At 43.4% G+C, this 13,386-nt stretch overlaps 1 protein-coding gene across 1 annotated transcript in view; it reads left to right on the forward strand.

The window, feature by feature from the left end:
- The window catches only part of trpc1 (transient receptor potential cation channel, subfamily C, member 1), a gene marked incomplete at both ends in the record, with an annotated part of 22,796 nt that continues 9,410 nt past the window's right edge, over positions 1 to 13,386 (forward strand). Inside the window, 7 exons of the mRNA XM_080854954.1 lie at positions 1 to 196; positions 2,070 to 2,224; positions 2,731 to 2,832; positions 6,118 to 6,320; positions 6,817 to 6,948; positions 9,049 to 9,244; positions 10,050 to 10,386. Of these exons, the coding sequence (XP_080711080.1) occupies positions 1 to 196; positions 2,070 to 2,224; positions 2,731 to 2,832; positions 6,118 to 6,320; positions 6,817 to 6,948; positions 9,049 to 9,244; positions 10,050 to 10,386 (1,321 nt within the window). The remainder of the gene's footprint in view (positions 197 to 2,069; positions 2,225 to 2,730; positions 2,833 to 6,117; positions 6,321 to 6,816; positions 6,949 to 9,048; positions 9,245 to 10,049; positions 10,387 to 13,386) is intronic.

Below are 13,386 nucleotides of genomic sequence, written 5' to 3' on the forward strand. Positions count from 1 at the left end.
ATGGTTAAATGGTCGCTTATTCCTAGTGGGATGCACATCAGTGTTTTACCCTACTCGCTTTCCGTCGTAATGGCTGCTCTATACCAGGGCACAGACGCGTCCTCTCCAGATAAGTACCTAGCGTTGAAGGACGTGAGGGAGGTAAAAGAGGAGACGACGCTGGACGAGAAGCTTTTCTTACTGGCCTGTGAGAAGGGTAAGTTCATGATGATGCATCAACATCTGACTGCAATATCAGAGAACTGAGTATGAGATCATTGTATCATAGCATCTCAGTATTAGCTCCTGTGTTTTACCCCTGTTGCTGCAGGGAGGAGTGGAACTTGATTATCTTGAGCATGCTACTAAAAGCATCCCATCTGTCTCTCAGTCCAATACAATGAGATTATGCACGGTTCCTCATGGTGTTGCTAGCTTGGGTGATGAGAATGCCATTTCCTTGGGAAACACAGTTAGACAATTAAACATTTCCTGTGAAAACTATAGTTAGTTACTGCCAGCTATTTGCCAGTAACATCATTACGTTCTTAAGTAGTATTTTATTGGCATAGTATTTTGTAAGAACTATGCCGGTTGTAAAAAAAACAGGTTTCACATTATCTCTAATAAATTACCATAAGAAAGTAACAGTTAGACACTCATATACTTTTTCAGTTCTTTACTGTTTTGTGTAGTGTTATTAATGTTCAACAAATGCCTCAAATGAGTCTAGAACCCTATAATTGTGTGGAACTGCTTTGGAGTCAGCCATGTTCAGCTAGACAGTTCACACGCTGGCTGAAGAACCTAGAAAATAACCTCATCAAGCTATTTTTTCAATTAAATTATTTGGCAGATCATGGTATATCTCATGTTGTGGCTATATAGATTCTGTCCAGTGCATTTGTAATTGGCATTGGAGCACATCAGGTAACTTGTTTTTAACCCAGTCCTGTTAAGAAACAAATATTTCCTGTTATGAGTTCTAATGATTTTGGGGGGTTACTACTTTTATCTGCATGTATGCACCCTTGGCGGGAGCTGAGCCCATGGTCTTATTGTCCCCCAGCTTTGCCAACTGAGCTACAGGAATTCATACAAGTGAAAGCAATGAAACATCCACTTTTATTATCACCATGTCCAATAACATCCAAGGAAACAAAACAAAGATTTACTTTTTGGTACTTTGCAAATGTATTGAACACTTAAGTGTGATGGTTCACAGACGCCCAGACCACTTTCTGTCCAAATAAGTGCCTGAATTCGCCAGTTTCATGAGTGAATTGTGAATGGCAGGCTTACTAAACTTTTACCTCTCACTAATACCTCATTCAGACCTGGTGAAAAAACACAATTTGCGGTGTCTGGACATTCCGAGAATGATGCTTCTTTACCCATTTATGTGAGCTATTAAAAACGGCAAAACACAGACAAATGCAGCAGAATAATGTGCTCACTGCCAATTGAAAGTCAATTAAAAAGTGACTACAATAGGCTGACGTAAGGATGGCGCACTTTCATTTCTGATCCAATCACTGCATTCAGAAGAACAAAGTCAATTTTCTCAAGAGTGATCTTAAACTTTTGTCCATGACTTTACCATCCTCCTAAACAGCAAAATAATTATATTAAGCAAAATATATTAACATGATAGGACTGAATCAATGTTTGAAACTAATTCAGTGTTTGGAAGCATCAGATCAAAAACAGCAGAGCTGGAGTTGTGTTTCTGCAGTTTTTGCCTCATGTTTGTAGGATCATCTTGCTGTAGGGAGAGTTCCCAAGAGGGAGCAGAGATGATACGGTTTACAGACAGAGACAGACTCCAGCTCCGGCGCTTACCATATAAAGTCTTTCTAAAAGGAGGTCAAAGAAGCTCTCGCCTTTGTTATCATTGTACTCGGAATCTCTGCTCTCCCTTTGAGGAAGCAGAGGAGATATAGAGGATATTCCTGGATTTGTTGATTTATGCCTTTTAGTGTGTGTGTGTGTGTGTGTGTGTAAAAAGAAAACAGGATAGGGGTGAGATTAGAAGGTGAGAAAGTAGAACTGGAGGAAAGTCAAGATGCCTTTTTTTCTGGTTTTTGAAGGTGATTACTATATGGTGAAGAAGCTTCTGGAAGAGAAGGCGCATGGTGAGCTGAACATCAACTGTGTGGATGTGTTGGGCCGTGATGCTGTCACCATCACTATTGAGAATGAGAACCTGGACATCCTTCAGCTGCTGTTGGAGCATGGATGTCAGGTAACACACACAGATACAAACACTGACACACACACACACACACACACACACACACACAGACTAACACACACACACACACACACACACACACACACACACACAATCACATGCACACACACACACATGCACACACACACACACACACACACACACACACACACACACACACACACACACACACACATACACACACACACACACACAATCACATGCACACACACATTGCCAATGAAGGTGAAATGCACACATGCACACAAAATACAAGACTATCATAAAGCTATCTCACCAGCCACCATTTGTAAGGTAACTAAGGTGCACTATTTCATGCAAATCTGGTTAGATAGCAAGGTATAACACTTGTGTATCTAGTACAAAATAGTAAATCATATTATTTTATTTAGCCTGCGGTTTGGTATACAACCATGTTCTTTTGGGTGTATCTGGTTCAGCTGTCACAGCCTTAAATTAATCTTTGTTGTTTTTATTCCTTCTATGGTTGTTTTTAGGCAACAGATGCCTTGCTGGTGGCCATCGACTCGGAGGTGGTTGGCGCTGTGGACATTCTCCTCAACCATCGGCCCAGAAGGGCCTCGAAGCCTTCCATGGCCGTGAGTTCCCCATATGAAACTACTTAGATTATCTATAGAAATGACTGTACAGCTTTTTCCAATCATTTTCACACTTGTTTTAATACCGTTTACTCATGTACCAAAACACTTCACACATTCAACATATTAGTAGACTATATGAACTAAACTGTGGATACTTTTTACATTGCTTAGATACCAAATGCATTCAATGACCACTTCTTACGAAATTCATGGATATGTTTCTAGGTCAACGTTCACCATCAGCAAAACACTATGCAACTACAGCATTATTTGCCGACATTTAGATCAAATAGATGTAGATAAGATACATTTGTCACACTCAAAAGTAGCGTATACAGTATTGTGATGTGTGACAGGCAAACCGACAGATCAAGAAAGTTTGTTCTTGGTGTCATGACAACAGCTTGCCTTGAAATATTTGTGGAATATGGGGAACTTTATGGGTGGATAAGATGTGCTCAAGATGTATTTCTAAAGATTCAAGGCAAGGGAGAATGTTGCAGTACTGTAAATGCGAAGTTCATACAATATTCACCACAGATTAGCTTTAGGGCTGCAGGACACGTGTGTTGTTGTTTCACTAACTGTACTGGGAAAGTATACCACATAAAATGTACAGTAGCATGGAGCTGTCTTGAGGCATATGGCTGAATTTCATATTTACTGTATTTTATTTTATATTACAATATGTACACGGTGTCATACGTTTTTCGTTACAAAAATAGAGGATACAGCAACACATTATATAGAATATGCATTTTGCAATGCTTCAAGTTGTCTGTGTTTTTTAGTTCATTGTACATTGAGAGATAAATAGCATATGCTATAGTCATGGCAGGATGAGTCACTTCTGGGTGAAGTATTTTGGTGGTTGTACTGCATTTAGCACCAAAGGTTAACTGATGTGCTTGTGTGCCTGTAAAACCCACTGTGTGCAGAGTTTTGAAAGTAAAAGTTGACATAGAGACAAGTGAGAAAATTATCAGAAAAAAATGTATTATGCAAATTGCTACATTTCTCTCACCTTTGCCCATCAGCTATAATTGCATCTTCCATGCTTTCACATTTCTCCCTGTGCTGAAGTGATGGTGCCTGACTGTTTATATATACAGCCGCGGAAAAAATTAAGAGACCACTTCAAAATGATCAGTTTCTCTGGTTTTACTATTTATTGGTATGTGTTAAAGTAAAATGTACATTTTTGTTTTATTCTATAACCTACTGGCAACATTCCTACCAAATTTCAAATAAAAATATTGTCATTTAGATCATTTATTTGCAGAAAAATGACAATTGGTCAAAATAGCAAAAAAGATGCAGTGTCTTCAGATCTCGAATAATGCAAAGAAAACAAGCTCATATTCATTTTTAAACTACACAATACTAATGCTTACACTTAGGAAGAGTTCAGAAATCAATATTTGGTGGAAAAACCTTGATTTAAAATCACAACTTTCATGTGTCTTGGCATGCTCTCCACCAGTCTTTCACATTGCCGTTGGGTGACTTTATGCTACTCCTGGCGCAAGAATTCAAGCAGCTCGGCTTCTTTTCATGGCTTGTGACCATCCATCTTCCTCTTGATCACATTTCAGAGGTTTTTGATGGGATTCAGGTCTCGAAATTGGGCTGGCCATGACAGGGTCCTGATCTGGTGGTACTCCATCCACACCTTTACTGGCCTGGCTGTGTGGCATGGAGCATTGCCCTGCTGGAAAAAACACTTCTCAGAGTTGGGGAACATTGTCAGAGCAAAAGGAAGCAAGTTTTTCTTCCGGGACAACGTTGTACTTTGCCTGGCTGAGGTTTGTAAAAGACCATAAGGATTGAAAAAAGCGGACTGGAGGGTCTTCTAGTTCGTCTTCTCTGATGAGTCCAATTTTCAGCTTTGCCCAACACATGGTCGTCTGATGGTTAGACGGAGACCTGGAGAGGCCTACAAGCCAGAGAGTCTTGCACCTACTGTGAAATCGGAAGACGAACTTAGAAGAACCTCCAGTCCGCTTTTTCAATCCTTATGGTCTTTTACAAACCTCAGCCAGGCAAAGTACAACGTTGTCCCGGAAGAAAAACTTGCTTCCTTTTGCTCTGACAATGTTCCCCAACTCTGAGAAGTGTTTTTTCCAGCAGGGCAATGCTCCATGCCACACAGCCAGGCCAGTAAAGGTGTGGATGGAGTACCACCAGATCAGGACCCTGTCATGGCCAGCCCAATTTCGAGACCTGAATCCCATCAAAAACCTCTGAAATGTGATCAAGAGGAAGATGGATGGTCACAAGCCATGAAAAGAAGCCGAGCTGCTTGAATTCTTGCGCCAGGAGTAGCATAAAGTCACCCAACGGCAATGTGAAAGACTGGTGGAGAGCATGCCAAGACACATGAAAGTTGTGATTTTAAATCAAGGTTATTCCACCAAATATTGATTTCTGAACTCTTCCTAAGTGTAAGCATTAGTATTGTGTAGTTTAAAAATGAATATGAGCTTGTTTTCTTTGCATTATTCGAGATCTGAAGACACTGCATCAATTTTGCTATTTTGACCAATTGTCATTTTTCTGCAAATAAATGATCTAAATGACAATATTTTTATTTGAAATTTGGTAGGAATGTTGCCAGTAGGTTATAGAATAAAACAAAAATATACATTTTACTTTAACACATACCACTAAATAGTAAAACCAGAGAAACTGATAATTTTGAAGTGGTCTCTTAATTTTTTCCGCGGCTCTATATATATATATGCAGTGCACTCTCAAAATCCCATGATGAAAAGCCATTATAGCTATTGCGGTAGAGTGGGCATGTGTATGGATCATCAGATCCGCCTGCTGTGCTCCTTTACTCGTGAGCTTCTAGACGAATCTTTAGCTGCAGTTTATTTGAATTAAGTTTTACAAGCAAAGATCTGAGAACTCACTGATGCTTTTTGCATTGCAATAATGGTAAGTGGATTAAGGGAAAATCATCAGATGTGAAAGATTCGAGTGCTTTGGAAGCATTCTTCCTTGTGCCAGTTTAAGCCCAAATTACCCAAATGTAATGAGATAATGATTCATAGTGGTGTATAGAAGCCAAACTGAGATCCATTAAGGTGAACAGTTAATGCTTCATTTCATTTAATTCATGTGTATGCTTTACACCTTATCTCTGCCATGGACTTCAAGCTTTGTTTGAAGGGGAAATTAATTAAGTCGTTTATCATGTAGACAAGATGTCAGTGTCGATGTCCAGATATCAGGTAGGTTTTTAAGACCCTTATACTCTGTTCTCTGTTTCCACAGAAACTGATGCAGCGCATTCAGAACCCGGAATATTCCACCACCATGGACGTGGCACCAGTGATCCTGGCTGCCCACAGGAACAACTATGAGATCCTGACCATGCTGCTGAAGCAGGACATCTCTCTGCCACGACCACACGCCGTGGGCTGTGAATGCACGCTCTGCAACGCCAAAAACAAGAAGGACAGCCTGCGCCATTCCAGGTGAATCCCATTAGTCAGTTAACACACACTTACATGTTCACAGCTACACACACAAATATATACACATGATGCACATGTATAAACAGGACATAGTTACAGGTAAACATGCTCAAAAATCCCTATTTACCCTCATAAATTCAACCACGCAAACCATCTCTGGAGTGCAGATGGAATTATATCATCTTCCATTATCTCATTAATTTATTCCTAATGGTTTCTGGCATGTCTGAGAGGCCCCTTTGTCTCTAGGCAGCCGCGGTTTCACAACCACAACAATAAAAAACCTAACCTAACATCCGACTGCTTTCATGGTATGGCAGCTGCTGCTGCTGTCGCCAAAGTGCTGTCCTCTGCTCTATCCATCTCTAACCTAGATCTATTAACGATCTAGTAGAATCATAATTGGCCAGCTCATTTCACTCTTCCACCTGACTCTTTTATCTCCTCTCCCATCTCATGTGTTCTCCCGGGCTCCCTGCCTCCACCTCTCCCTCAGGTTCCGTCTGGACATCTACCGGTGCCTGTCGAGTCCGTCTCTGATCATGTTGACCGAGGAGGACCCCATCCTGCGGGCCTTTGAGCTCAGCGCTGACCTGCGCGAGCTCAGCCTGGTGGAGGTGGAGTTCAGGTGCGCTCTACATACACACACACACACACACACACACACACACACACACACACACACACACACACACACACACACACACACACACACACACACACACACACTGGCAAAATACAGCTAGTTTATCGTTATCTTACTAGCAACCATTTGGAAATTTAGTTAATTTAGTTGCAATTTAATTCAAATCTGGTTCGAATATAAGGTGTATCTTAGCCGTCCATCATAGTAAATCCAATTTACTTTACAATATTTACTTTTGCCAGTCGTTTTGTAAAATATTAGCTGTCTGCTTTTGGATGCATCTGGTTTGAACACACAGCCTCAAAGTTCTGTGAGCTCAGCATGGCGGAGGTGTGCACCACACAACCTCAGCCCCAGTCTCAGCCTCAGCCTCAGCCCCAGCCCCAGCCCCAGCCTCAGCCTCAGCCCCAGCCCCAGCTTCAGCCTCAGCCTCAGTCTCAGCCCCAGCCCCAGCCCCAGCCTCAGCCTCAGCCCCAGCCCCAGCCCCAGCCCCAGCCTCAGCCTCAGCCTCAGCCTCAGTCTCAGCCCCAGCCCCAGCCCCAGCCTCAGCCTCAGCCCCAGCCCCAGCCCCAGCCTCAGCCTCAGCCTCAGCCTCAGCCTCAGCCTCAGTCTCAGCCTCAGCCTCAGCCCCAGCCTCAGCAGTGCCAGCAGCGACAGTAGCAGCAAAAGCCCACTCTGACACTGACAGCTTTACGACCTCTGTGATACACACGGCAGGCCCCGCACTGGAGTCCAGAGGCCCAGACATCCGGTCGCTTAAGCCCGCCGGGCGGTAAAAGCAGAGCCTGTTAATGGAGCGAAGGGTGGTTAATGTCAGAGACAAAGAAGAGGGAAGGAACAGGCGTGCTGTTTTAATGTGTCAGGCGTTTAATTATGGCCACGCTACCGGCACAGGGTGCAAGCGTGTTAATGTCAGAAGAGACACCCTTTTACTGTCACTCTCACACACTCAGACAAAAATACACATGCTCACTCTCATTCACACGTAGAAAGACACATGCACAACTCCCCCTCCCCCCCTCTTCCACACACACATACACACACACACACACACACACACACATACATACACACGCACACACACACACACACACACACACACACGCATACTCACACTCAGCAGTTAAGGAACCAGTATGCCACTTTTTGAGCCTTGGGTTTAGAGGCGACTAGTTTTGCTTCAAATACTTTTTGGTCAGAAAAAAAAAGCTATGCACACCTGTTGTTCCCACGAGCCAATCAAGCCATGTAGTTCTGTAGGCTTCTCAGGAAGTGACCATCATCTCCATCACCAGCATTTACATCTCCAATCAAGGTTCTATCAGTGTCAACATGTGTAAGGCAAGGTTCTATCAGTGTCAACATGTGTAAGGCAAGGTTCTATCAGTGTCAACATGTGTTAGGCAAGGTTCTATCAGTGTCAACATGTGTAAGGCAAGGTTCTATCAGTGTCAACATGTGTTAGGCAAGGTTCTATCAGTGTCAACATGTGTAAGGCAAGGTTCTATCAGTGTCAACATGTGTAAGGCAAGGTTCTATCAGTGTCAACATGTGTAAGGCAAGGTTCTATCAGTGTCAACATGTGTTAGGCAAGGTTCTATCAGTGTCAACATGTGTAAGGCAAGGTTCTATCAGTGTCAACATGTGTTAGGCAAGGTTCTATCAGTGTCAACATGTGTAAGGCAAGGTTCTATCAGTGTCAACATGTGTTAGGCAAGGTTCTATCAGTGTCAACATGTGTAAGGCAAGGTTCTATCAGTGTCAACATGTGTAAGGCAAGGTTCTATCAGTGTCAACATGTGTAAGGCAAGGTTCTATCAGTGTCAACATGTGTAAGGCAAGGTTCTATCAGTGTCAACATGTGTAAGGCAAGGTTCTATCAGTGTCAACATGTGTAAGGCAAGGTTCTATCAGTGTCAACATGTGTTAGGCAAGGTTTTTGCAAAACTTTTATGTCATTAGCGTGTTAGACCAGAACTCGTTACTGTTTCTTTAAGGAAAATCTGTGGTGTTTAAGACGATGAACATATGCTTTACTCCCACCTGAGATGTACTGAGACTCCCCTCCTCTCCCTGTGTTAGGAACGACTATGATGAACTGGCCAAGCAGTGCAAGATGTTCGCCAAGGACCTGCTGGCCCAGGCCAGGAACTCTCGAGAGCTTGAGGTCATCCTGAACCACACGTGCAATGAGGACCACATGGACAAGCGTGGCCTGATGGAGGAACGCATGAACCTCAGCCGCCTCAAACTGGCCATCAAGTACAACCAGAAGGAGGTGGGCATGGAAACCTGTGCAAAGACTGATTTTGTGTGTGTGTGTGTGTGTGTGTGTGTGTGTGTGTGTGTGTGTGTGTGTGTGTGTGTGTGTGTGTGTGTGTGTGTGTGTGTGTGTGTGTGTGTGTGTGTGTGTGTGTGTGTGTGTGTGTGTGTGTGTGTGTGTGTGTGTGGGGGTGGGTGGGTGTGGGTGTGTGTGGGTGCTCTAAGCTTTGCCTGTGTGTGCAGCAATACATGACCATTGGTTAGCCACCTGCTTTAAATTCAGCAGTTTTCTTCGAGTTTGTTCCTTACAACTTACCGCGTCCCCTAGTTTGAGAATAACTTGTAAGGGCTTTCTGCTGACAATTGCTGTCTTCAAATGACTTGTAATGGACATGGTTAATTTACTCAGGCATATTAAAATGTGACATAAGTGCAAGTGGGTGAAAGTGAGTACCAACATTAATATCAACTATCCTGTCAAGGTACTTTGGGGAAATGTGGTCATGCAACTCAAGTGCTGCTCAAAATACAAATGTAAAACCCTCTATAAAACTAGAGGGTTCTTTAGAGTTGTGTAGGAAGTATCCTTCAGGGACTCAAAACATCTATGAAATTGATAACCAAAAGACTTCTAGATGTTTCTTGGTTTCCCCAGTGCAGCCAAGCAAAAGAACAAAAGAATACTTGGATTCACACATTTATACAGGCCTGCTGACTCTTGTTTTTTTAGTCTTTGTATGTCTATCTTTCTGTCTTTTCCATGTACCTGTATCTCTGCCACAGAACACTACCTATCCATTTCTTCCTTCTTCCCCCTCCAGTTTGTGGCGCAGAGTAACTGCCAGCAGTTCCTCAACACGGTGTGGTTCGGCGAAATGGCCAGCTACCGGCGCAAGCACACGTGCCTGAAAATGGCGTCGGTGCTGAGCGTGACGCTGCTGTGGCCGCTGCTGTCCGTGTGCTACCTGTTTGGGCCGCGCTCGCGCGTGGGTCAGGTGATCAGCACGCCCTTCATCAAGTTCATCATCCACAGCGCCTCCTACTTCACCTTCCTGCTGCTGCTCAACCTGTACTCGCTGGTCTACAACGAGGACACCAAGAACACCATGGGCCCCGCGCTGGAGATGATCGACTACCTGCTCATCCTCTGGATTGTGGGTGAGTTACATTTACATTTAGTCATTTAGTCATTTAGTCATTTAGTCATTTAGTCATTTAGTCATTTAGTAATTTAGTCATTAAGTCATTTAGTCATTTAGCATTTGTCCAAAGCGACGTACTAGGGAGAGAACAGTCAAGCTAAGAGCAATAAATACTACTACTTTACATAAGAAATAGAAAAACGACGTAGAAAAGAAAAATAAGTGCAGGAATGTAACTGCTTTAAGTGCAAGTTAAGCACTTGTCAAGGTGCCTCTTAGGAAGGGAGGTGCTCTCTGAAGAGTTGGGTCCTCAAAAGCTTCTTCAAGGTAGAGAGGTACACCCCTGCTCTGGTAGTACTAGGCAGTTCGTTCCACCAACGTGGAACTACAAATGAGAAAAGTCTGGATTGCCGTACTTGCACAGACAGCAGTGCCAAACGACGCTCACTCAGTTCTGAGGAAGATCACTGAGTGGGGTGTAGTTTTGTGGCACTAGGACCTTCATAACAGGAGGGGTTTGGATTGAGACGGCCTTAGTTGGTACACAGTCAACAGCCTTTGGAGGTTCATAACTCTAGTTTTTTTTTTAGGATTGAGCGAATAGAAAAGGTTTATTCCTTTTGCAAAATATATGCCTCTGACCACAGATAATAAGTTATTCCATCCAACTTTGGAAGTTGACAAAGATTGTATTCGATGAATATTATTCTCTTTCTTAATCCTCTCTCTGTTTTTCTTTATAATGCTTTCCAGAATGTGTTAAATAGTAAATTGCCATGGACATTTGAAGGCAATGAAATAAGCTCAAAACTGAGGAAATATGTAAATCTCTTCGACTCGCATAACAAATGAATCCCCCACCACTGTTTCAGTGTGTTTCATGTGTCTCGTTAGAAAAATCAGTGGCTTTGCCTTCCAGTCCAAAACGACGTTATTATGGCCCCAGGGGAAATGGATGATATAATTGACAGTAATACCCACCAGCAGAGAGAGGGCTGAAAATGAAACAGCATTTTAAATTAGCGCTTCACATCACGAGGCAATGATGCACAAGAGCAATAACAATGATAGTCCCCATGCTGTGTCCTTTCACTGTCAGACATTTGCTCGTAAAGAAAAGATGACTTACTCTGTTCTCTGTAGGCTAGCAGAAGAACGCTGCTTTCCCCGTATGTGTCTCATTCCTAGTGTTATCTGTATCTGGTTGTGCTTTAGTGTGTCCGTATCTCAAGTCTACAGAAAAGAGTAACACCTCAGGCCAAAACAACGATACCGAGTGTAGACCAAGATGAAGAGACATGCTGAACCAATTCTATGAGCCATCTGTGTTTATTTCATAACAGCTTCATGAATGCTATTGTTTTGGTTCCGCTGTGCTGTGTTGATGCTGAAGAATAGGTCTATAGCCTGGTGGAACGGTCTGCTGCCAACAGCCAAGACACCATTAGTGTAGTCACACAGTGGTCTTCATTACCTCTTGTTTTTCATCCGTCGTTTGTCTCAGTCGTTTTCTTTTTTCTCTTGTTGGCGAGGCACTGATTTCATAATTCAGGCAGTGAGGGAACAAGGGACGGGTTGTTAGTCTGGATGTTCTCAATCTCTTTCTGCATCAAAAATGCATTGATATTACATCACATTATTTCAGCGCTATAATAACTTCGGGGTCACCAGAACCATGGGTTTTAATTAGAGTGAACTGCATGTAGTGTTTTCATCAAAAGTTTTTTTTTATGCAGTCAAGGGAACCAGGATCTGAAACAATGTGCACTATTGTAAAGGTTTTCATGAATGACATGAATGAGTCGGTGGAGAGTTCCATTGGGGAATGTGCCTAAGGCCAAGAAGGCCCACTAGAGGGGGGAAGCACACTCTCCCTCAGAGCCTCAGTGCATGACTGACCAAATCTCAGTCAGACACAATGGAAACACACACACACACACTATTATCACTTGGTCTGACCACAGACCACAGATGTCACTGCAAACTTGAGCACTGGGAGTAATATTCTGTACTATAAATGTATTTCCCTTTTTTTTTTAACTATTTGATATTAAATCCAGTGCTCAAAATAGACAGTATTGAATTAGCCAGCAGTGTTGTTTTAAACAGCTTGCTTACTGCTCAGAGTCAGGGAGTTGTTGGAGTTGAGCCAGTTGTGACTTTTTGTTTCTCGGTGAGAGACTGGACCTCCAGATGAGAGTGTGTCTCCCCATCGCCATCCTGGCACCGTAACCATGGCGCTGCGTGTGTGTGGCGTCTCCAGGACCCATTGTTCCGTCTGCATCTCTCCCCGTGATTCACTTTCCCCCCCCTTACACCCAGAAACCAGATGCCTGAAATGATGACTAAATCAGACGTGTCTGCTTCGAATATCTGTCAAGGGGAGAAAAAGAAAGAGAGAGAGAGGGGAAACAAAAACATAAACAAGCAGTAAATCCTGTTCGAAAGAAAAAAAAAGAGTAAGTGGAAAGCGTGGGTCACGTTCACGAGGGTCGGGCGAACTTACTCATGGAACCGCTCCAGTGTAAGTTCAAGGGTGATGCAGCTCTGAAACATTCTGCTCGGGCTCGCTCCCTTCCTCTTATGACCGGGCCCTGGGGACGTCTGTGCTACCACCACCAGACCGTGTCAGGGGGGGTGTAGCGTGAGAGGCCGCCGCGTGGAGCCCTCTCCGCGTCCGTCTGTCAGACATATGCTTACTCTTCACACCTCATTAGGTAGAGACCAGACTCTGTCCTCATGTTTATAATGATGCGCTAATGTTTATGACGATCGCCCCAAAAGACACAGCGCCCTTCTGCGAAAACAACTAGTAGCAGAAGTGTTTGTGGCCTTTCACCCAATCTATTAGCGCTGGGGGTCTGTTTTTTCTCTCAGCTTAAGACCCATGTAAACAGGATGAATGTGGTGGAATGTAGGTTGCCGGTTGTGGCGTGATCCTCAGGCGCTAGCTCATCGTTTTGGGAGAGTCCAGAACCATGTTGTGAAATCCTGGAACATAAATCCAGAACCAGAC

Source organism: Sprattus sprattus (assembly GCF_963457725.1).
Source record: "Sprattus sprattus genome assembly, chromosome: 17".
NCBI lineage: Eukaryota > Metazoa > Chordata > Actinopteri > Clupeiformes > Clupeidae > Sprattus > Sprattus sprattus.